Raw genomic sequence first — 26,442 nt, 5'->3', positions numbered from 1 at the left:
TAGCCTTTGGCTACTAACTTCTTCAATTCCTTTTTATACTCATGTGTTGGATTATTTGGTAGCTCGGTATAAGTCTCTCGATCTCCTAAAATGTGATGCATTTCATCTAGATAGTCTGTTTTGTTTAATAAAACTATGCCTCCGCCTTTATCGGCGGGGCGAATGACCAAGTTTTTATTTTCACATAGGGTTTTTAGGCCCACTGTAGGTAAAGTATTGTAAAATTTACGTTTAAGTGGAATCTTCGCTAAATCTCGTATCAATAATTCTTTAAACAGATTGATGGTGGGTGGAAGTTGTGTTGGGGGGCTGAAGAGGGAGGGATTGGATAAACCTGAATGTACCGTGCCGGACGTTGCCGCCCTGGCTATATTTCTGGTAGGGTTCGAGATAATGTATCTTTGGACATTGATTTTTCTGATGAACTTATGAATGTCAATGAACGTATTAAACTTGTTAAGTTTGTGTGGGGGGGCAAACTTAAGCCCCTTGTTAAGGACACTCTTCTCTTCCTGCGTGAGAACAGTGTCGCTCAAGTTGAATACCCCCTGACACATCAAGTTCTTTTTCGTTTTTCGTCTCTGGACCCTCCTCCCTCCTCTGGTCCCTCTCTTGTTTCCGGACCTCTTTTTTTGTTCAGAGTGTCCTCGCGAAAACCCCGAGTGGTACGTGAGTCTGGATAAGGTTGTTTATAAGGAGATGAGTCGTACCAAGCACTAGGGAACGGGCAGACGTTCTCATTATAGTGGTCACGTAACGGGGAATATCTGTTGTAAGTCAAAATTGGCGGATGTCTATAGTATGATGAGGAATTAGGGTAGTATGGGTGGTGGGGGGAGTCATGATAGCGAGCCGGGTAGCCACGATGGTATGAGTTCTCCCGTTCGCGATATTGGTAATCATAACCATGTTGGTCTCCCCTGTTACCTCCTCTGCCTCTACCTCTAGACTGATGTCCTCTTCCCCTATGCTGATTTCTAGGGGTATGAGTATTCGACTGTCATCCCATATGTGGAGGAGGACCTCCGCCATAGGGTCGCCCTTTATCAACAACAGGTTTTGGGCGAGCCGGGGGTTCCATGGGGAGGGCATTAGTGACCTCATTATGAGCATTAGTCTCCAATGCGGTCTGCGAGGTGGATCCTGCGATGGTTTTCTGCCAACCAAACACTTTACCCGCCCTATAGTCCCCAATATCACGAGAATATTTCTTATGCTTTTTAATTTTTTGTTCTTTATCCTCCTTTACAAGGTGTGCTTGCAAATTAGAAGACAAAGTGTTGTATTCAACAGAATTTTTATATGCAAGTAATTTATCCTTCAATTCCCTGATTTCCTGATCCAAAACAGAGAGGCGGATACGCTTCCTATTGATAAGGAAATCAAGGAACTTAATACCAGCATCATTAAAATACTTGAACCAGGAATCGAGTTCGGCCTCCCCCTGTTGGGGTTGAACATCCCATCTGAGGCTGCGTGGGATCATGCCTTCTGTCACATATTGCTCTAAAAAGGCTAGATCCCATTGCAGGTGGAGTTCCGAAACCATGACATTCCTTAACCTCATGAACAATCCTCCAATTTCTGTGTCGTTGGAGGTGGCAACAAATACACCTTCGGTATTGACTACCCGAGATGCGCGATACTCGAAAACATCCATATTAAAATGGGGTGAATGCGCTGCAGCTATACTAAGTGTCTATACTGTGAAAAAATTTTAAAAAATTACGTACAGCCCTGCGCTAGAAGTAAACTAAATTAGCAGCCAACACACCCGTAGACTCAGGATCAAAAATAACAACAAAAAATTCAAAGTGTGGCGCTATTTGTTCTGTGCTTAAATCACAAAAATCCTAAACGGTAAGTGACAAAAAAACATTACAGTGTGAACGAGGAAGATGCCACGTGTGACAGTGACTGGTGAACAAAATTGTGATACATATGTGTGTTCAATTTCAAATAAACATCAAAGACAATATCAAATAAATGTCCATATCCCAATGGATGAAAATATGAAAAAAAAATATATTAAAAAGTCTATAATAGCAGTGCATAGGCAATGATGAACAGGTGTTTCCATGTACATGCAGAGAGGTTATTTAGACCCGGCAGCCTATTAGATAAATGGACCATGGAAAACCAGAGGTGCACAGAAGGTTGAAAACAGTGCCAGGACCATCACCAGAAATTATGGAGGCTTACCAGAAGTAATGGCCTGAAATAGCATATGCCATACAGGTCAAAAAAGCTTGATGACCAACAGGTCTAGATGTGTTATCTGGTCAGATGTCATCATCACCCAAAACGAAGGGGGGGAGAAATGGTCAGCACGGCTTCCTCATTAGTAGATGTACCACCATAAACCAAGCGAAAGATTCGTGTAGCATGTGAGAGATGAAAACACTCACATAGTGTAATAACGTTTAAACTTGGATTTATTTAAAAAATTAGCAATAAAAACAAACTCACATTTTTTGAAGATAAGAATAGCATGTAAATCATATAGCGGCAGTCGTGAGGGGTCCACCCGACATGTTTCAACTACAAAAGTCGTCTTCTGGGGTGTGGAACCCTCTCACCCCACCACTCTATTTATAGACAGATAGATAATGACCCCCACGGGAAGTGTCCGAAACCGGAAGTGATTCAGATTACCTTATTTCCGGTTAGAGGGGCATATATTACAAGCTTAGTATTTTAAAGCCATTTGTTTTATAAAAACTAGACACTCAGGTCATGTGTTCTAATGTGAGACCTAAATAATAAAGGGATGAGGCAGATATAAGTTGGCAATGGTCCGGATGGTTTAATCCATGACCAAGCCTCACTATCAGTGTCTCCATCCAATAAGTGAGAGCGCAACGACACCGTTGCGCTCCACACTCTGTAACAAGCCTCGTTTGAGCGCGACGACGTCACGCGTGTGGCTGGGTAACGGCGGAGGTGCGCTCCAAGGCGTCACCCAAGCCTCGCTATCGTATAACGCGATGACGTCACACATATAGCTGAGTAACGACGGCGGTGCGCTCAGAGGCGTCAACCAAGCCTCGTTATCAGTTAGTAATCCATCGCAACACAGGAAGTGGGGCCCGGCCTTCTAAAAAGGGGCGGAAAAGACATCAAGGTGTCATCAAGGGTGGAAAATGTAGTATTAAGATGTGTGAGAACTCAAATGTATTATAAGTACCTATAAAGGTCCAAAAAAAATCAAGATAATATGATACATGAGAATTTGAATATACTATAAGTACCTACAAAAATCTAAAAATTGGAACAAATTATAAAAATGTTGATTAGTATATAAGTGTGTGCTAAAAAAACGGGAATATTACTCCATAGTCTACAGTGTATAGGTTCGGACACCAGGCCTGCCAGACACTGCCAATAGGGGGCATGGGAGCAATCTAATGTACAACTATAGTGTCTAAATCAAATGTACAGTATATACAGAAGGTAAAAAACATACAGTCCCATAACAATGTATAAATATAAAAAATATGATAAAAAGACCATCGCTATCGGGCTAGCATGAATAGTAAATAGTGAAAAAAAGGAAGAGATCAAAATTAAATTTACGCCTGGGTAATAAAAGAATTGATGTCCCAATCGACATTAATACCTTGCGGAAAATGGGACCCCAATTCGTATATCCAGTATGTCTCCAGACGGGAGACACCCCTGAGAGTCGACCCCCCCCGCCATGGGGCCATATATTTATCTATGATGAGAAACTGTGTGCCAGCAGGGTTTCTATCATGACATTCCCTATAGTGCCTAGGGACGGTATGTTTAGTACTACCTGCCTTAATAAGGTTAATATGCTCTGAAACACGTACCGTAAAGGATCTAATAGTACGGCCCACATATTGTTTGCCACAAGGGCACGTCAACAGGTATACAATCCCGGTAGTGGCACACGTGCAAAATTGCTTGATTGCATATGTGCGGCCAGTCACGGTAGAAGCAAACTCGTGACTCGCCCTTCTGCCGCAGGTATTATACTGGCAAACCAAACATTTTTTGCAAGGAAAAAAGCCAGTCCAATTGTTTAAAAAGGATGGTTTCTTTGGTGGATCAATAACGTTGGGTGCCAACTTGTTCCTGAGAGATGGAACGCCTCTAAAGACCACCTTAGGGCTGTCAGGTAGCAGTGGTCCCAATATTTTGTCTGTTTTTAAAACATCCCAATGATGTTCAAAGATCTTCTTGATATGTTTATGTTGCATAGAGAAGGACATTAGAAATGACCATTTGAATTCATCATTGGACTGTTTGGGTCTGTCCTGCAATAATATCTGGCGGTCTACACTGCAGGCATTCTCAATCTCTCTATCCAGGTCGGACGGGTTATAACCTTTTTCAACAAACCTGTCTTTAAGCATCCCAGCCTGAACCATATAAGTGTCTTGATCAGTACAATTTCTACGTAGCCGTAAAAATTGGCTCCTAGGGACTGATTTGATCCAAGAGCTGTGGTGACAACTATCGGTTGGTATGTAACCGTTTCTGTCGGTGGACTTAAAGTAAGTACTAAAACTAAATTCACCTTCCTTTCTATCAATGACCAAATCCAAAAAATGAACTGAAGTGGTGCTAGCCTCAAATGTCAGGGCGATACCCCTATCATTAGCATTCAAGGTGGCCATGAAATCAATCAAGTCATCATGGCCACCAGTCCACAGGAGGAGGACGTCGTCTATGTACCGGGCCCACAGCAGAAGATGTGGGTTATCCATGGCATAGACGACGTCCTCCTCCCACTTGGCCATGATGTCGATTGGGACATCAATTCTTTTATTAACCAGGCGTAAATTTAATTTTGATCTCTTCCTTTTTTTCACTATTTACTATTCATGCTAGCCCGATAGCGATGGTCTTTTTATCATATTTTTTATATTTATACATTGTTATGGGACTGTATGTTTTTTACCTTCTGTATATACTGTATATTTGATTTAGACACTATAGTTGTACATTAGATTGGTCCCATGCCCCCTATTGGCAGTGTCTGGCAGGCCTGGTGTCCGAACCTATACACTGTAGACTATGGAGTAATGTTCCCGTTTTTTTAGCACACACTTATATACTAATCAGCATTTTTATAATTTGTTCCAATTTTTAGATTTTTGTAGGTACTTATAGTATATTCAAATTCTCATGTATCATATTATCTTGATTTTTTTGGACCTTTATAGGTACTTATAATACATTTAAGTTCTCACACATCTTAATACTACATTTTCCACCCTTGATGACACCTTGATGTCTTTTCCGCCCCTTTTTAGAAGGCCGGGCCCCACTTCCTGTGTTGCGATGGATTACTAACTGATAACGAGGCTTGGTTGACGCCTCTGAGCGCACCGCCGTCATTACTCAGCTATACGTGTGATGTCATCGCGTTATACGATAGCGAGGCTTGGGTGACGCCTTGGAGCGCACCGCCGCCGTTACCCAGCCACACGCATGACGTCATCGCGCTCAAACGAGGCTTGTTACAGAGTGTGGAGCGCAACAGTGTCGTTGTGCTCTCACTCATTGGATGGAGACACTGATAGTGAGGCTTGGTCACGGATTAAACCATCCGGACCATTGCCAACTTATATCTGCCTCATCACTTTATTATTTAGGTCTCACATTAGAACACATGACCTGAGTGTCTAGTTTTTATAAAACAAATGGCTTTAAAATACTAAGCTTGTAATATATGCCCCTCTAACCGGAAATAAGGTCATCTGAATCACTTCCGGTTTCGGACACTTCCAGTGGGGGTCATTATCTATCTGTCTATAAATAGAGCGGTGGGGTGAGAGGGTTCCACACCCCAGAAGACGACTTTTGTAGTTGAAACATGTCGGGTGGACCCCTCACGACTGCCGCTATATGATTTACATGCTATTCTTATCTTCAAAAAATGTGAGTTTGTTTTTATTGCTAATTTTTTAAATAAATCCAAGTTTAAACGTTATTACACTATGTGAGTGTTTTCATCTCTCACATGCTACACGAATCTTTCGCTTGGTTTATGGTGGTACATCTACTAATGAGGAAGCCGTGCTGACCATTTCTCCCCCCCTTCGTTTTGGGTGATGATGACATCTGACCAGATAACACATCTAGACCTGTTGGTCATCAAGCTTTTTTGACCTGTATGGCATATGCTATTTCAGGCCATTACTTCTGGTAAGCCTCCATAATTTCTGGTGATGGTCCTGGCACTGTTTTCAACCTTCTGTGCACCTCTGGTTTTCCATGGTCCATTTATCTACCAGGCTGCCGGGTCTAAATAACCTCTCTGCACGTACAAGGAAACACCTGTTCATCATTGCCTATGCACTGCTATTATAGACTTTTTAATATAATATTTTTTTTTCATATTTTCATCCATTGGGATATGGACATTTATTTGATATTGTCTTTGATGTTTATTTGAAATTGAACACACATATGTATCACAATTTTGTTCACCAGTCACTGTCACACGTGGCATCTTCCTTGTTCACACTGTAATGTTTTTTTGTCACTTACCGTTTAGGATTTTTGTGATTTAAGCACAGAGCAAATAGCGCCACACTTTGAATTTTTTGTCATTTATGAACAGAATAAATAGGATTGGTCCCAGCACAGAATCCTGGGGGACCCCACTACCCACCTCTGACCATTCCGAGTACTCCCCATTTATCATCACCCTCTGAACTCGCCCTTGTAGCCAGTTTTCAATCCATGTACTCACCCTATGGTCCATGCCAACTGACCTTATTTTGTACAGTAAACGTTTATGGGGAACTGTGTCAAATGCTTTTGCAAAATCCAGATACACCACGTCTATGGGCCTTCCTTTATCTAGATGGCAACTCATCTCCTCATAGATGGTTAATAGATTGGTTTGGCAAGAATGATTCTTCATGAATCCATGCTGATTACTGCTAATGATACCGTTCTTGTTACTAAAATCTTGTATATAGTCCCTTATCATCCCCTCCAAGAGCTTGCATACTATTGATGTTAGGCTAACTGGTCTGTAATTCCCAGGGATGTATTTTGGGCCCTTTTTAAATATTGGTGCTACATTGGCTTTTCTCCAATCACCTGGTACCATTCCAGTCAGTAGACTGTCAGTAAAAATTAGGAACAATGGTCAGGCAATCACTTGCCTGAGTTCCCTAAGTACCCTCGGATGCACACCATCTGGTCCCGGTGATTTATTAATGTTAAGTCTAATTTTAATTCTGTCCTCTGTTAACCATGGAAGATGCAGACAGAATGCCACTTGTACGGACTCTGGCCGTCGGGTTGGAGTTTAGCAGCTGTAGCCATGATATAAAGACTGGTCCAAACCCTAATTTGTGCATTACTGTCCACAAATAATCCCATTCCACAGAGTTAAAGGATTTTTTTCGGCATCCAGGGAGGCCCCCCCCCTCCAGCCACCCGGTCAATCACCTCAATCAATTCTGCCTTTACCCGGCATAAAACCTGTTTGATCTCCGTTGCAGTCATGCTGGAACAGGAAGGAGCCATCACCAAACTGTTCCCACAAAGTTGGGAGCATGAAATTGCCCAAAATGTCTTGGTATTCTGATGCCTTAAGAGTTCTCTTCACTGGAACTAAGGGACCAAGCCCAACCCCTGAAAACAACCCCACACCATAATTTCCCCTCCACCAAATGATTTGGACCAGTGTACAAAGCAAGGTCCATGAAGACGTGGATGAGTGTGTTTGGGGTGAAGGAACTTGACTGGCCTGCACAGAGTCCTGACCTCAACCTGATAGAACACCTTTAGGATGAATTCGAGCAGAGACTGAGAGCCAGGCCTTCTCGTCCACATCAGCATCTGACCTCACAAATGTGCTTCTGGAAGAATGGTCAAACATTCCCATAGACACTCTCCTAAACCTTGTGGACAGCCTTCCCAGAAGAGTTGAAGCTGTTATAGCTGCAAAGGGTGGGCCAACTGAATATTGAATTGTATGTCTATGCATGTATGTATGTGTGTGTGTGTATATTTATATATATATATATATATATATATATATATATATATACAGTATCTCACAACACCCCTCACATTTTGTAAATATTTTATTATATCTTTTCATGTGACAACACTAAAGAAATTACATTTTTCTATAATGTAAAGTAGTGAGACTACAGCTTGTATCACAGTGTCAATTTGCTGTCCCCTCAAAATAACTCAACACACAGCCATTAATATCTAAACCTCTGGGAACAAACGTAAGTACACCTCTAAGTGAAAATGTCCAAATTGGGCCCAATTATCCATTTTCTCTCCCCGGTGTCATATGACTCCTTAGTGTTACAAGGTCTCAGGTGTGAATGGGGAGCAGGTGTGTTAAATGTCGTGTTTTCACTTTTACTCTCTCATACTGGTCACTGGAAGTTCAACATGGCACCTAATGGCAAAGAACTCTCTAAGGATCTGAAAAAAAATTGTTGCTCTACATAAAAATGGCCTAGGCTATAAGAAGATTGCCAAGACCCTGAAACTGAGCTGCAGCACGGTGGCCAAGACCATACAGCGGTTTAACAGGACAGGTTCCACTCAGAACAGGCCTCGCCATGGTCCACCAAAGAAGTTGAGTGCATGTGCTCAGGGTCATATCCAGAGGTTGTCTTTGGGAAATAGACGTATGAGTGCTGCCAGCATTGCTGCAGAGGTTGAAGGGGTGGGGGGTCAGCCTGTCAGTGCTCAGACCATACGTCGCACACAGCGTCAAATTGGTCTGCATGGCTGTTTTCCCAGAAAGATGCCACTTCTAAAGATGATGCACAAGAAAGCCCGCAAACAGTTTGCTGAAGACAAGCAGACTAAGGACATGGATTACTGGAACCATATCCTGTGGTCTGATGAGACCAAGATAAACTTATTAGGTTCAGATGGTGTCAAGCATGTGTAGTGGCAACCAGGTGAGGAGTACAAAGACAAGTGTGTCTTGCCTACAGTCAAGCATGGTGGTGGGAGTGCCATGGTCTGGGGCTGCATGAGTGCTGCCGGCACTGGGGAGCTACAGTTCATTGAGGGAACCATGAATGCCAACATGTACTGTGACATAATGAAGCAGAGCATGATCTCCTCCCTTCGGAGACTAGGCCGCAGGGCAGTATTCCAACATAATGACCCCGAACAAACCTCCAAGACAACCACTGCCTTGCTAAAGAAGCTGAGGGTAAAGGTGATGAACTGGCAAAGCATGTCTCCAGACCTAAACCCTATTGAGCATCTGTGGGGCATTGTCAAATGGAAAGGTGGAGGAGTGCAAGGTCCGTAACATCCACCAGCTCGGTGATGTCATCATTAAGGAGTGAAAGAGGACTCCAGTGACAACCTGTGAAGCTCTGGTGAACTCCATGCCCCAGAGGGTTAAGGAAGTCCTGGAAAATAATGGTGGCCACACAAAATATTGACACTTTGGGCCCAATTTGGACATTTTCACTTAGGGGTGTACTCACTTTTGTTGCCAGCGGTTTAGACATTAATGGCTGTATGAAAACAATCTATACTAGCGCTAATAGTGAAAAACAATAATTGTTAACATGAATAGAACTTGCTGTACACAAAGTCCTAATCACTTGAATCATATAATAAATAAATTACAGTGCTCGCAACCAATGAAAATAAGCAAATAATCCTCAAAAACCTTATCACAAATTGTGTTGAATGTATAATCCAAAATTGTACTATTAAAGTGCTCTGGTGCTCCAAAACACTGTATATGATTACAAAAATATGCTTTAAACAGTGCAAAATTGATAAATGGACAAAAAATATGAGATTAAATTATATTGCAATAACATCCCAATATAGGTGCTCTTGTGCTACAATCCATTGAAAAGTGCTTCAAACTTCCACTCTGTGATGTGACACACTCCCCTTCAGTTTCCCCACTCCCCAGATAAAATGAACCCCTAGCTATTCAGTCTAAGGGTCAAGTAAGGTTGAAATCTGGCTGAGGGTGATGATTTGAACAGGTCCACAAGAGATCTCTTCCGGAGTGATTAAAGTTTAAATATTTACCAGGAAAAAAGGAAAGGGAACTAATAGTGAAGTTCTGTATGATAGGTGTTTATTGCGCAAACAAAAAGTTCCTACATACAAAACTCCAAATTGCAATAGGCATGTAATATAATCCATGAACGCCGCATCCAGCCTGCGTTCCACCAAAACCGGAAGTGATGTTGTCTGGACTCAGTACCGGAAATTACATCAAGGTGTTTTGCCCTCCCACAAGGCGTCATCAAGTACCTCCTTACTCCTTGATGATGCCTGTAATTATATACAGTGTTTTTGGAGCACCAGAGCACTTTAACCACTTGGCATCCGCGCTATGGCCGAATGACAGCCACAGCGCGGACCTGAATTCCTGGGAGGCCGTCATAGGATGGCCTCCCCTGTGCACACGCTCTGCGCGCCCTGCAGGACGTGCCCCGAGCGCGCTGTGATCACCGAGTCACTGAGACTCGGGTGATCACCGACCTAAGGAAGGGGCCAGTCCCGGCCCCTTACCATGTGATCAGCTGTCAGCCAATGACAGCTGATCACATGATGTAAACAAAGGATCGGTAATCGTTTATTTTTTCTACTCACGCTGACAGCGTGAGTAGAAAAAAAAGCTGATCACCGGCTCAGATGTCAGGGACATCGGTCCCGAAGTGGAAGAGGCACATCTGCCTCATCAGTGCCATCTAATAGTGCCACCTAACAGTGCCCACAGTGCCACCTAACAGTGCTCACAAGTGCCACCTATCAATGCCCACCAGTAGTGCCAATCAGCGCCACCTAGCAGTGCTGCCTATCAGTGTAACTGATCAGTGCCCATCACTGCCTCCTATCAGTGCCCACCACAGCCGCCTCATCAGCGTACATCAATGAAGAAGAAAAATTACCTGTTTTAAATTTTTTATAACAAAATATAAAAAGAAAAAACATTTTTTTTTTTTTTTAAATTCAGTTTTTTACATTTTTTTAACAAAAAGTAAAAACTGCAGAGGTGATCAAATACCACCAAAAGAAAGCTCTAATTGTGGTGAAAAAATGATAAAAATTTCATATGGGTACAGTGTTGTATGACCGCGCAATTGTCATTCAAAGTGCATCAGCGCTGGAAGCTGAAAATTGGTCTGGATAGGAGGGGGGTTTAAGTGCCCAGTAAGCAAGTGGTTAATAGTATAATTTTGTGACAAGGTTTTTAAGGGTTATTTGCTTATTTTCATTTGTTGCAAGCGCTGTAATTTATTTATTATATTAATGGCTGTGTGTTGAGTTATTTTGAGGGGACGGAAAATTTACAGTTATACAAGCTGTACTCTCACTACTTTACATTGTATCAAACTGTAATTTCTTCAGTGTTGTCACAAACCACTTCAATAATGCACATAATCAAATGACTTCCTTGACTTTGTGCGGGGATATCTGAATAATGCCTGCAGCTAGAGGCATCATTCAGATATCATTCTTTCCAACCAGCGATTCTGTGCACCATAAGAACAATCATAGCGGCAGTTCTGCCGCTTGATCGTTCTTATAGGCGGCGGAAGGGGACGTCCCCCCTCCCGCCGCCATCCGGTGCTTCTCTGGGCTCTCCCGTGCCATCGGGGGGCCCGGAGAAAGAATCGGCCAGCGCCGGATGACTACGATAGAGATTTCCGGTGACTAGATGGTCACCAGTCATCTCTATGACTGTCGGAGGCTCGGGCGCGACGTTATAATGTCACGCCCGGGTTCCCAGATGTAAACAAAGCCGCGATCGCGATTGTCAGCATGAGATCGGTGAATTTTTTTTCACGATCTCATGCTTTCCAGCCTGGAGGAGAGATGTGGAGACCCCGCATCTCTCCATAAAGAGGACCTGTCACATAGATTCCTATTACAAGTGATGTTTACATTCCTTGTATTAGGAATAAAAAGTGATCAAAAAAATAAAAATGTAAAAAAAGTGTAAAAATAAAAAAAATAAGTAAAATAAAAATAATAGTTAAAAAAAATTTTAAACGCCCCTGTCCCCAGCTCAGAAGCAAACGCACACGCAAGTCCTGCCCACATATGTAAAAGCCGTTCAAACCACACATGTGAGGTATCGCCACATGCGTTAGAGCATGTGCAACAATTCTAGCACTAGACCTTCTCTGTAACTCTAAACTGGTAACCTGTAAAAATTTTCAAAGCGTTGCCTATGGAGATTTTTAAGTACCGAAGTTTGGCGCCATTCCATGAGTGTGCGCAATTTTAAAGCGTGACATGTTAGGTATCTATTTACTCTGAGTAACATCATCTTTCACATTATACAAAAAAATTGGGCTAACTTTACTATTTTGTTATTTTTTAATTCATGAAACCATTTTTTTCTTCCAAAAAAAAAAGGCTTTGAAAAACTATTGCGCAAATACTGTGCGAGATAAAAAGTTGCGATGACCGCCATTTTATTCCCCAGGGTGTCTTCTAAAAAACATATATAATGTTTGGGGGTTCTGAGTAATTTTCTAGCAAAAAAATGATGAATTTTACATGTAGGAGAGAAGTGCCAGAAGAGGCCCGGTATTGTGGTTTAAGATATAATAAAATATTTACAAAAATGTGAGGGGTGTATACTCACTTTTGTGAGATACTGTGTGTGTGTGTGTATGTATGTATGTATGTAGGTATGTATATATATATATATATATATATATATATATATATATATATATATATATATATATATATATATATATATATATATATTATTTAAGGTGTTAGTTGCTTCTCTTTCTAAAGCATAAAGCTAAAAGAACATGGTATTGAATGTTGAAAATGTGGACTGTCGATTAGTACACAACTGTTTTAAAGATAAAGGTTGATTCTCGATAGATAAAAATGTTTGGTCCTGGAATTATAAGATTTCCTATAAACATGATGAGTGAAAATAACTCTTTTCAGTTTTGCTTTGTGTTGACTATTATTTTATCATCCATGCATATCACTTCTCTCCCTTTTTTAAATCCACGCAGACAGGAACGTGATCAGGAGACACCTCCTGATTTCTTCTATTTCTCAGATTTTGAGAGGCACAATGCTGAGATTGCAGCTTTCCACCTGGACAGGTACATATACGCCAGCTTTACTGATGCATTATGAATGTATGTAGAAACACATCTAATACATGGAGGGGGTATGAAATGTTCCTCTTTGCTGAAATGTACCTTGCGTGCAACACCCCAAAATGGTCTTTTATTTGTCATGTAGCTGCAGACTAGATCAGATAATAAGATTCCTGAAAATTAATTTTATACATGAGGAAAATTGGACATGACAATGGTGGTCCTGGTAGGGCTGAGTTATAGTCATCAGCAAGGGGTACTGGCAAAAATAACAAAGTGTATTCTGCAAAAACCTATACCAGTCATTCTTAAAGGGGTTGTAAAGGTAAAAATTTTTTCACCTTAATGCATTCTATGCATTAAGGTGAAAAAACTTCTGACAGAACCGCCGCCCCCAGGCCCCCCGTTTTACTTACCTGACGCCTCGAAAGTCAGCTTCGCGTTCCCGACATCTGTTCCTCCGCTCACCCTGGCCGCTGATTGGCTGCAGTGGATGGATTGAAAGCAGCGCAGCCATTGGCTCGCGCTGCTGTCAATCACATCCGATGACGCGACGCGCCGGGGGGCGGGGCCGAGTGATACAGCGAGCGGCTATAGCCGCCGGCTGTATCACGGGAGCGCGCCCGCAAGCACTCACCACCGTGCGAGGGAGCTCGCATTAAGGTGGTGAATGCTTGCGGGGAGGAGCTGAAACAGCCGCCGAGGGACCCCAGAAGACCAGGTTCGGGGCCACTCTGTGCAGAACGAGCTGCACAGTGAAGGTAAGTATAACATGTTTGTTATTTTAAAAAAAAAAAAAAAACACCTTTACAACCGCTTTAAGTACTACTTCACTGTAGTGTTGACAAAGTCTGACTAGCTATTGCACATCGTTGCTTTTTGAACAACAATACTATATACAATTATTGGTGTATTTTGTGGACATCAGAAATGAGAAAAAGTTAAAATTTGCCTATTTTTCATAATTTATCTTGCCAACCACTTGTGACTAGGTTATATTGCACATCACTGCTTGTTGCATAATGCTGTCCCATATCCCATGCGTGTTTCCTGACCCGCTTTCAAAATGCCCTGCAGTTGTGAGCTGCAGTGCGTGTCAATGGTAAGTTGCCGACACCCCAAATGCAGGTACAGGTTGCAAATGCAGTGCATTTGCCTGCACTGGATTGCATGGTACAGAAGTACCATGCAGTTCCACTGCATTTCTTAAAGTAGTGCATGCACTACTTTTGGCGTGGTCCAGTGCGATTCAACCCATTTAAAATGAATGGGCTTAAATCACACTGCACCACACTCCATGTGAATTGCACAGGAATGCACAGTGCATTCCTGTGCAATTCCTGGTCTGAACCGACCCTAAGGGTTGTGAACAGGCATGTAAGTTTGTTTTATTGCAGAAGAGCAATGTCTATCTGCTTGTGTTTTTTTTTACAGTTTATTTTCTTGACTTAAAGGAAAATAGTTAAATATAGTTTAAACCTACTTGCAGTACACGCTGCACACATACAACATATTCTGTGTACCTGCAAAATACTCCTTAACTACTGTTCCGCACATGAGAGTTCCATAGACACACATCTGTGAGGGTTAGAAACCCGTCAATCGCAACCTACCTGTGGATCTCAGGTAGGTGATGGGCAGACCATGGTCCTTCTATGCTGACCCCGGAACTTGAACAGTAGGCATGGCGGGGGCTGAATTTACTGGTACTGATATGCTTTCCTCCTGCAGCCGGTGAAAACCACCTGTCAGGGATACCGAGTGCTGGTATCCTCTGAAACAGATGTGGTTTCTTAAAGGATAATGCCAATAAAACAACAATATAACACACATACACCAAGATTACCAAAACCTCAACCAATGACGTCTAATGGGTGAGTGTGATCACAATAAATACACTAAACCGAGCAAAGTATATACAGATGGCAGAGTAAAACTAAAGTAGTGGTCAGTGGGAGCCAAGGTCATACACATAAGATCAGGCAGAAGGAGCAGGGAGCAAGCCAGGAAAGGAAAAGGTTAAAAGGGATCAGTAACAAGCTGGCTGGTGAAGGATCATGAACAAGATAGCAGGTCACGAGGCACACAGATCAAGGGCACAGGGCAACACGCCAGGATGAAATGGAGTAGCAGAGGAGGGACTAAATATGCTCCCAGCAGTCAGCACGGGGTGATGACTAATTGCTAGGATCTGCTGGCTGCTGAGTGTCACCCGCTGGTGGACACCGAAACTACACCCTACAGGTCTGCGAGCCATGGTGCCACCAGCAGGTGAACCGATTCCTGACACCACCTCTCCTCCTCTCCATTCCTTCGGCATTCAGCGGGTGCAGTTGAAAAGTGGATCGATACCAGTAAATCCCAGCAATTTGAGGGCAATCCAGTCCAATGCAGAGGGTTTCTCAACCAGGTTGAGATATACTTTGACATGCTGCCCAGGCATTTCCCAGGCGTTTTTGCGTCTCCCTCTATGGGAGACACAAAAACCTGTTGTCTTGAGCTACCCTGAGTTTGCAGCTTTGTTCAAAAGGGTATTTGACGTTCCCGCACGCTCCGCGTCTGCTTCCATGTGCCTCATGTCCATCGAACAGAGTACGAGAACTGTTGCTGACTACACCATTGAATTCCGTACTCTGGCAGCAGAGGTTGCGTGGAACAATGAGGCACTCGTGGCTGCTTTTTCTCATGATCTCTCGGATACCATCAAGGATGAGATAGCAACCCGAGATATACCCACTGAGCTGGAGAAGTTGATCACGTTTGCCATCCTCATTGACTCCAGATGCTTGCAGAAGCCTCCTGTACATTTGTCTCCGAGCTTTGCAGTCCCACCTGTGCCTCACTCACCTCCCATGCCTCCTGTTACCGAGTCAGGCAGTGAACAAATGCACTTGGGTTTCACGCGTCTCTCTGCGGATAAGAGAAACTTTAGGAGGAGGGAGAGATTGTGCCTTTATTTTGGCCAGGCAGGTCACTTTTTGAAGTCTTGTCCTACCCACCAGGGAACGACCAAACATTGAGGTCCTGTCACAGACAGACCTTAGGTGGCGTTGTTTCATCCTCAGTTATTCAGAAGAATAAGCCCCTGATTTTCGGTCACCCTTTCTTGGGCTGAGTCGTCCAGCGAGATACAGGCTCTAATCGACTCTGGGGCTGCAGGCCTGTTTATTGATGCTGCCTTTGTATCGAAGCACTCGATTCCACTCCACTTGCCATTGAGGCTCTTGACGGGAGACCCCTACAGCCTGCTCATGTGACTCATGAGATGGTTCCATTGTCCATGGCTGTAGGGGATCTTCACCATGAGATAATCCAATTCCAAGTTATTTCCTCACCTAAGTTTCTGCTGGTTATTGGTTATCCTTGGTTACAGAGGCACAACCCCTCTTTTGATTGGCCCCGTGCTGAGGTTCTCTCCTGGTCACCACAATGCAGTGAGACATGCTTCCAGAGGGTAGCCAAGGTCCTGTGCACCTCTCCACTCTCCTCCCTGCCGGAGGAGTACCACGATTTTAGCGATGTCTTTGACAAAGATCAAGCCGGTAGTTTGCCTCCACACCGACCATATGATTGCGCAATTGACGTTCAGCCTTGTGCCATACCCCCTCGTGGCCAGGTTTACCCTTTGTCAGTCTTGGAAGATAAGGCCTGGTTTCTTCTTTGTGAAGAAGAAGAGTGGTGAACTGAGACCTTGTATTGATTATAGGGGTCTCAATCGTTTCACGATTAAGAATGCCTATCCAATTCCATTGATTACGAAGTTATTTGACCGCCTCGAGGGAGCAACGGTTTTCACAAAGCTTGATTTGAGAGGGGCATACAATCTCGTGAGGATTAAGGAGAGCGACGAGTGGAAAAACGAATTTAATACCAGAACAGGCCATTATGAGTACCTTGTAATGCCTTTGTAATGCCCCGGCAGTTTTCCAGGAACTTATTAACAATGTCCTCCAAGATTTGTTGCAGTTATGTGTGGTGGTTTATCTCAATGATATCCTCATATTTTCTAAGTCCCTGGAGAGCCACCACACAGATGTCTGTCGTGTGCTTCAGAAACTAAGAGAGAACAATCTCTATTGTAAAAAACTCGTTTCCATCGTGAACAAGTTAAATTCCTGGGTTATGTCATTTCCACTGCTGGTTTTTTGATGGACCCAGAGAAACTTTCAGCAGTTCTACAGTGGCCCCGACCCATGGGTGTACGTCCTCTTCAACGTTTTCTGGTCTTTGCCAACTATTATCTGAGGTTTATTCGTAATTTCTCGTCTCTGGTCAAGCCCCTGACTGATATGACCAGAAAGGAGGGTAACCCACAGAGTTGGTCTCCGGAGTCCATTAAGGCCTTTGAGAGTCTCAAGGCTGCCTTTGTTTCTACTTCTGTGTTGGTACATCCTGATCCTACATTACCTTTTATCCTTGAGGTTGAAGCTTCTGAGTCTGGTGTTGGCGCCCTTCTGTCTCAACGTCCTACCTCTGAGAGTGCTATGCATTCTTGTGGCTACTTTTCCAAGAAATTGACACCTGCAGAGTGCAATTACGAGATTGGTGACAGAGAGCCGTTGGTGATCATTTTAACCCTGAAAGAATGGAGACATCTCCTCGAAAGGTACCACTGTGCCGGTTCTCATTCTTACTGACCATTAGAATCTCACATTTTTCTCTGAGGCTAAACGCCTCTCTCCCAGAAGGGCGCGATGGGCTCTTTTCTTGTCAAGTTTCAATTACATTGTCTCATTCTTACTTGGTACTAAGAATGTAAGGGCTGGCGCCTTGTCACAACACTTTTCCTCCACTTCCAAGTTAGAGTCGGTTCCGGTTCCTGTGATTCCTCCTGATCATTTTCTGGCTACGGTTCACACCAGTCTCACTTCTCCTTTGGGTGACTAAATTCTTGCTGCTCAGGTCCATTCTTCTCCTGAGAAACCTTGTGACCGCTGCTTTGTCCCAGAGGGTCTCTGTACTGCGGTGCTCCAGACTTACCATTCTCCCAAGGCTGCTGGCCATCCTGGGAAAAATCAACTCGTTTGGCCATTTCCCAACAATTCTGGTGGCCTAGTCTACGTGCTGATGTAACTGCCTTTGTAGCTGCCTGTTCCGTGTGCGCTCGGAGTAAGACTCCACGACACCTTCCAGTGGGTGTCCTACAACCCATACCCAATTGAGAGAGGCCCTGGACCCACCTGTCTATGGATTTCATTGTGGATTTACCCAACTCCCAGGGCAACACAGTTATCTTTTTGGTGGTTGACCGGTTCTCAAAGATGTGTCATTGTATTCCACTTAAGAAGTTGCGCACTTCTAAGGAACTGGCTTCCATTTTTGCTCATGAGATCTTTCGCTTACATGGGCTACCTAATGTGATTGTCTCGGAGAGGGGTAGTCAGTTTGTGTCCTGGTTCTGGCAAGCCCAGGGCCGATCCTACCCAGGGTGCGAAGGGTGCTTTGCACCCAGGCGCCTGCAGAGGTGGGGGCGCCAAAGAGCCAGACTTCTCCCCTACCTCCTTCTCTCCTTGTGAGTGTCCGTCCAGAACTCCAGTGTGAGCATAGGGCAGCCCGTCCAGCCTGGCAGTGCTCGGGGGAGGGGTGCTCCTCTTCCTGACACCAGTGTTCTAGTCAGTGGCTGCTGATGTGCGGGAATGAATTCCTCACACTGGGATCCCGCACTGTCTCTACCAACTCCAGTTAGAATGCCCCCCCTCCCATCTCTATCTCGGGCTGCATGGAGAGAGAACCGAGGTGAGTCAGTGTGCTGTGTGTAGGAATGGCATCCCCTGCACACCTTTACATGTGCTCTGGGCTGCCCCTGCTAGGAGATGTTTTATGGTTTGATAGATTACAATAGGATACACAGCCCCTGTCCCTTCCTGCACCTCAGTAGTTCATTTACAGATGTGTTGTTTAATGAGATGTACTAAGAGGCCTTTCACACTGACAGTGCAGGGGCATCGGCGGTAATGCACTGCTACTTTTAGTGGCGCTTTACTGTCGCTCTAGAGGTACATTTAACCCACACTAAAGGGTTCAAAGGCGCAACTGCGGAGGCGCTTTGCAGGCACTGCCCATTGATTTCAATGGACAAGGGTGCTTTAGGAGCGGTGTATACACCGCTCCTAAAGCGCCTCAAAGAAGCTACTTGCAGGAATTTTTTGGACGTCGTGCCAGTGCTCTGCTCCAGTGTGAAAGCATTCGGGCTCTCACACTGGGATTTGCAGATAAGGCTTTTTCCAGGTGCTATTTTTAACACTAAAGCACCTGAAAAATACCTCCAGTGTGAAAGGGGTCTAATGGACCATCCCCTGTACTATGTCTGCAGTAAGGATGAGCTCCGGCGTGTTCGCAGGCTGCACGTGCCGAGCCCGCCAGGAACTTGGCACTGCACAGCGCTAATCACAAGCAGTGAGACATTTCCCGATCTGCGGCTGCAGAGATCTGGAAATGTCTCACTGCTTGTGATTAGCGCAGCGCACTGCCAACTTCCAGGCGGGCTCTGCACGTGCAACTTGCGAACACGCCAGAGCTCATCCTTAGTCTGCAGTCTCGGATCATCTCCTCTAGTATGTCTGCAGTCTCTGACCATCTCCTGTACTATGTCTGCAGTCTCTGACCCTCTCCTGTACTATGTCTGCAGTCTCTGATCATCTCCTGTATTATGTCTGCAGTCTCTAACCGTCTCCTATATCATGTCTGCAGTCTCTGACCATCTCCTGTACTATGTCTGCAGTCTCTGACCATCTCCTGTACTATGTCTGCAGTCTCTGACCCTCTCCTGTACTATGTCTGCCAGCTCTGACCATCTCCTGTATTATGTCTGCAGTCTCTGACCATCTCCTGTACTATGTCTACAGTCTCTGACCAGCTCCTGTACCATGTCTGCAGTCTCTTACCATCTCCTGTACTATGTCTGCAGTCTCTGGTCATCTCCTGTACTATGTCTGCAGTCTCTGATCCTCTAGTGTACTATGTCTGCAGTCTCGGATCATCTCCTGTACTATGTCTGCAGTCTCTGACCATCTCCTGTACCATGTCTGCAGTCTCAGACCATCTCCTATATCATATCTGCAGTCTCTGAACATCTCCTGTACTATGTCTGCAGTCTCTGACCATCTCCTGTACTATGTCTGCAGTCTCTGACCCTCTCCTGTACTATGTCTGCAGTCTCTGACCCTCTCCTGTACTATGTCTGCAGTCTCTGACCCTCTCCTGTACTATGTCTGCGGTCTCTGATCATCTCCTGTATTATGTCTGCAGTCTCTAACTGTCTCCTATTTCATGTCTGCAGTCTCTGACCATCTCCTGTACTATGTCTGCAGTCTCTGACCATCTTCTGTACTATGTCTGCAGTCTCTGACCCTCTCCTGTACTATGTCTGCAGTCTCTGACCATCTCCTGTATTATGTCTGCAGTCTCTGACCATCTCCTGTACCATGTCTGCAGACTCTGACCATCTCCTGTACCATGTCTGCAGTCTCTGACCATCTCCTGTACTATGTATGCGGTCTCTGATCATCTAGTGTACTATGTCTGCAGTCTCTGACCATCTCCTGTACTATGTCTGCAGTCTCTGATCATCTAGTGTACTATGTCTGCAGTCTCTGACCATCTCCTGTACTATGTCTGCAGTCTCTGACCATCTCCTGTACTATGTCCGCAGTCTCTAAACATCTCCTGTATCATGTCTGTAGTATTTCTGGGGGCTCTTTCTAACAGACTCTCTAACAGAAGCGCTCTCTGTCTCCATCAGAAAGGCCCCCCTCCAGGTCCCAATAAAGTACTCTTGCTTTTCTTCCTGTATTTTGTTTATTGTACCTGTAAGGATCCCAGGGTAATGAAGACTTCGTGGTGGAGCATCTCTGTGGTTGAGTCGTTGCCATAGAAATATTTGTAAAGGGGAGGAGTTACTGAAATGACCACGCCCATGTGGGGGCGCCAGAAATATTTCTGCACCCAGGCGCCTGTGACCCTAGGATCGGCCCTGGGCAAGCCTTTTGTGCACAGTTGGGAATTCAGCTTGCTTTCTCCTCAACGATACGCAGTCTAATGGGGCGTCAGAATGAGCCAATCAGTCCTTGGAGCAATTCCTACGTTGCTATATTTCTGACCATCATAACAACTGGTCAGACCTATTACCGTGGGCAGAATTTGCTCACAACAGTGCCTTGAATTCTGCTTCCCGATTGTCCCCGTGCATGGTGAATTATGGTTTCCAACCTTCCATGTTGCCTGACTCGTTTGTTTTTCAGAGTATTCCTGTGTTAGAGGAGCATCTCCGTGGTCTTCGTTCCACCTGGGCACAAGTCCAGGAGGCTTTGCGACATGCTAATGATAGGTACAGGCTCCATGCTGACCGCAGACTGCCTGAGCCTTACTACCAGGTTGGGGACAGGGTCTGACTGTCATCTCGCAACCTCTGACTTTGTGTTCCCTCACTGAAGTTCGCACCTCGGTTTATTGGGCCTTTCCGTAGTCTTCGCAGGATTAACTCAGTGGCTTACGCATTAGACCTTCCTTCTAATATGCGTTTTTCGAATGTATTTCATGTCTCCTTATTAAAACCTTTGGTCTGCAACCGCTTTACCACAGGTTGAGAACCATGAGGAGTATGACGTACAGTTCATTGTTGACTCCAGTAGGTTCTGTGGGCAAATACAGTACCTGGTGCATTGGAAGGGGTACGGTCCGGAGGAACGCTCTTGGGTCTCATCCTCGGACGTACATGCCCCTGTCCTCCTCCGTGATTACCATAGATGTTTTCCCCTCAAGCCTGGTGGTCCTCCGAGGGGGAGTGGTCGTTGAGGAGGAGGTACTGTCAGGGCTGGGCTCAGCCCTTCCTTCTCTGAGCTGGCCGCTCAGCTGTCAGCTAATTGCCCGCTCCTATCTCTCCACAGTTACTCAACTGTTGATATCCTGCTCGTCCGTTCTGCCTACTTAAGCCGTCCAGTCCAAAGGTTCTCTGTCTTTGCCTTGGTCAGCATCACAGAGCCTATATCCTGCGTTCCTGTTTAAAGACTTGCTTTGCTGACATCTCTTCTGGCTCCAGATCTTGCATGCTGTTCCACTACATTGATCCCTGACTTTTGGCTTGGCTGACTATCTGTTCCGAATACTGAACTTTGACTATGTTTTGACTACATTTGTTCTTTTTACTTTTATTTTTAAACAAGTGTGATTTAACTGTACTTCTGTCTCGGTCTGATTTCATGGTTTTTGATATTCAGTTTGTGAGTGAACAGGAAGCCGCTCAACACAGAGCACTTCCCATTCCTTCACTGTCCAGTGTAGCTGAGGCTGGGGAATCTCTATCCTCGGTCCCATTCTCTGTCTCAAAAGTGAGACATCAGGGGTCTAGGGGATTAGACCCCTGATATTTTACCAAAGCCCCCCAAAGGGCCTCTTTTAAAAATTGTATAAAAATAATAAAAAAATTATATTGTAAAAAAAATTATGCAAAATTTAAAAAAATACAAAATAAAAACTATTGACACTGTCCACTGCCCTACGGAAACCAATCTTTGCCCTGCTGACAAGTCCACTGCTCTGCTGATTCCATCCACTTCCCTGCTGACACCATCTTCTGCCCTACTGCATTATCCACTGCTCTAATTACACCATTCTCTGCCCTAGTGACACTGTTCACACACTGTCCACTGCCCTACTGACATTGTTCACTGCTCTACTGACTGACACTGCCTACTCTTAAGGTAGTGAAAGTTTATATTTTTACAGTGACATTTGTTTCATTTCATTTTTTAAGTTTTCCTTACTATTTAGGCCACTAGTTAGGCCATGCTAGTTATTTTCTTTAAAAAAAGGGGGGGGGCATCGGACCCCAGTGATATTTAATCTCTTTCATGTTGTTCAGGTAGATCGCTGCCACTCAAAGGTTGCCTACCCCTGACCTAAAGGAATAAAACTGAAATATAGACAGAAAGCGAACACATTGCCTGAGCCTACCTTAAGGTAGTAAACTAACTTATTAATTCAGAAACTACATATCAAATGGTAACTTCTGGCTCTCTACTGGTACTATAGTCCTTATGTTGGGAAAAAGATCACTCCACCCAGCAGAGCAGCAAAGGAGCCAAAATTGGGCAAAGGGGCGAGTGTTCCAGCATCCAGATGGCACGAGGACACAGCCCCAATCTGTGGGACGCCCAGAGCAGCCCCAAGGAATCTGAGCATTTAAAACTGTCTCGACCTTCCTCCACATAACCATGTGAGTGAAACAATTATAAGCAACGATAAGAAACTTATCCAGCTAACAGCAGCTATATCAAGATCACATTATAGGCCAGTCATAGAATAATCTAAGAATATATAGTAATTGTGACAGACCACCTGGCACCCAGCTTGGATGCTTCTGTCAGTATACAGCTTCCTCCAGTCTGGAACCAGGAACCAGGAATTATGGCTGAATATTGCACCCAAGAACTAGACAACACTAACTTGGGTGCAAACTGGAACTCACTTTATTGTAAAGTTATATATATACCACACAAAATCAGATAAGTGTCATGGATCTGCCACCTAAGGGTTAACTTAGTCCAGGCTTATTTCAGTGATAGGCAACAGGCTGCCTTATTTAAACACCTCAGCAGCACTGTGTCCTTGCTGTCTGATCTGCAGCTCTGTGTGTGTGTTTCCTGAAGATCTGATATCTGCTCCTGTTTGACCCGGCTTGTTTTGAGACTGTTCCTGTTATCCACCTGCATCTGAGCCTTGGCTTGTTTGACGATTCCTTCTGCCTGCTCCTCTTGTACCTCTGTTGCCAGCCTGATTACCGACCCGGCCTGCCTGACGTTCCAAGACTCTCCTCCAGTCTGCTATACTTACCTACTGCAGCCATCCAGCTCCAGTCCCAGTTTGCCTCACCTGTCTGCTGATCCATCCAGTCTGCTCACCTGTCTGCTGATCCATCCAGTCTGCTCACCTGTCTGCTGATCCATTCAGTCTGCTCACCTGTCTGCTGATCCATCCAGCCTGCTGGTCCTGTCTGCTGTGCCGGCCATCTGACCCATCTGCTGTTGATCCTGCCAGGCACTCATGCCATTCTGCACTCCCGTGCCACCTCTCTGCTCTACCAGGGGCCGTGAGTCAGATACGTAAGGGAGGCCTTCCTCTGCACTCATCAGTCAGGTACCTGAGAACTTGACAGTATCAGACAGCCATGTCTGAGCCCAAGCGAAGGAACCTCCCCCATGGAAGAACTGTGCTGACACCTGGCGGGTTTGACACAAGCTGTTAAAGATCTACAAGAGGGATATACTCGGCTGAAAGAATGAGTTCAAATTCTGTCATCTTCCGCCAACCCTCAAAGCGCTACCTCAGCTGGTACCTCATATGCACCTTCAGTAGTGATGTTACCACAAGAACCAAGGGTACCCATGCCCGAAAGATTTGCAGGTGAACGTAGCAAATACAGAGCCTTTCGTAATGCTTGTGAACTCTATTTTGCCCTACAACCCGCACCTTTTCTCTGGAAGCAACTAAAGTGGGCTTCGTTATCTCCCTGTTGACCAGCGAACCCCAAGCCTGGGCACATCGCCTTCTGGAACAAAAGGCCAAATCGTTAAACAACCTCACCACATTCTTTGTCGCTATGTCACAACTTTATGAGGACCTCCAGCAGACTGCCACTGCTGAGGCCGCATTACATGCACTTCAGCAAGGCCGCAGAGCGGCAGAGGACTACGTGGCCGAGTTCAGGTGTTGGAGTTCTGATACCAATTGGAACGATGCGCCCCTTCGTTACCAATTTCAGATGGGACTATCTGATCCTCTAAAGGATGAACTGGCACGAGTAGGGATACCCCAATCTCTGGACAATTCAGATTGACCGACGCCTAAGGGAATGTCGCTCCGAAAGATCCACAGGTCAATATCGGCCAACTTGGATGCTACCTAAAGTTCCCAGTTTCTCCAGCCAGACTCCTTCCACTCCAGTTGCTCTGGCTCCGGATTCCTCCGAGCCCATGCAGTTGGGTTTGCTTCGTCCCTCTCTCACCACGGAGGAATGACAGCGCAGACGAATCAATAACCTCTGTATGTACTGTGGGGAACCCGGGCATTATGTGAGGTCTTGTCCTGCAAAGATGCGTAAGTGCGTCTCAATCTCTTCAACGCATGTTCCTGTCTTACCTAACCAAGCCTCTCACCTTGCTCTCCCCATCATGTTACAGCTCCCAGGAAAGAGTATCCAGGTATCTGTCATCATTGATTTCAGAGTCTGCAGCTGTTTCATAGACTTGACGTTTGCAGCCAAACACCTCATTCCACTTCAACCAAAGACCCGGGGACTAGCCGTACATCATGTTGATGGCTCTGTCATTAAATCTGGTCTGGTCACACAGGAGACTGTCCCTTTTCTGGCTATCATTGCTTCCCATCACCAAGAGTTTTTATGCCTGGAGCCATTTCATCACCTCTGTTCCCCATCATCTTAGGTATGCCCTGCCTGCAGGCCCATAATCCCCACATCGACTGGGCCACTGGAGAAATCAAATTTCCATTAAATTATTGCCAGCAACATTGCCTGCAAGAGGCCTCAGTCAACCCCTCACCCTTACTCTGCCTTGACACAGATCCTGAATTACGCCAATCAATCCCAGTGGCATACCACGTTTTTCTGGACGTGTTCAGTAAGAAGGGTGCAGAGACACTTCCTCCTCATAGATCCTACGACTGCCCTATTGAACTTTTACCTGGGGCTGAGGTCCCCTTCAGAAGGATTTTCCCTTTAACCGAACTTGAGTTGGGCACGCTGAAGGACTATATTGATGATTTATTCGCCCACCTACTTCTCCGGCTGGCGCAGGCATCTTCTTTATTGAAAAGAAGGACCATTCACTAGGCCCCTGCGTAGACTACTGAGAATTGAACAAGATTACTGTCAAAAAATGTTACCCACTGCCTCTTGTGCCTGAACTGTTTCAAAGATTGGGAACCGCAGTCATCTTCACTAAACTGGATCTCCGGGGAGCATATAACCTAATCCATATTCAAGAAGGAGATGAGGGGAAGACGGCTTTTCGTACCCGATTCGGGCACTTCGAATACCTAGTCATGCCTTTTGGGTTATGCAACACGCCAGCCACCTTTCAGCACTTTGTCAATGACATTTTTCGTGACTATCTGGACTTGTACGTCATTGTGTACCTGGATGACATCCTGATTTTCTCCTCCACAGTAGATGACCACCGTAGGCATGCCCGAAATGTGCTAACCCGACTCCAGCAGCATGGCCTCTAAACCAAACCGGAGAAGTGCAAATTTGAACTTCAGTGTATCCAGATCTTAGGTCTGATAATCTCTGTTGAAGGCATCAAGATGGACCCCCAGAAAGTCACCGCTA

At 44.9% G+C, this 26,442-nt stretch overlaps 1 protein-coding gene across 3 annotated transcripts in view; it reads left to right on the top strand.

The window, feature by feature from the left end:
- Positions 1-26,442, top strand: part of LOC141103200 (extracellular serine/threonine protein kinase FAM20C-like) — a 351,969-nt gene that overhangs the window by 182,453 nt on the left and 143,074 nt on the right. For 2 of the 3 annotated variants that reach the window (XM_073592535.1, XM_073592533.1), the window contains one exon: positions 13,005-13,097. The exons of the other annotated variant lie outside the window; for it this stretch is intronic. In XM_073592535.1, the coding sequence (XP_073448636.1) occupies positions 13,005-13,097 (93 nt within the window). The remainder of the gene's footprint in view (positions 1-13,004; positions 13,098-26,442) is intronic. 3 annotated transcript variants of the gene reach the window in all.

This window comes from Aquarana catesbeiana, linkage group LG07 (genome assembly GCF_042186555.1).
Source record: "Aquarana catesbeiana isolate 2022-GZ linkage group LG07, ASM4218655v1, whole genome shotgun sequence".
NCBI classification, from domain to species: Eukaryota; Metazoa; Chordata; class Amphibia; order Anura; family Ranidae; genus Aquarana; species Aquarana catesbeiana.
Note: the sequence above shows the minus strand (reverse complement) of the source record. Positions and strands in the feature narration are given on the sequence as shown.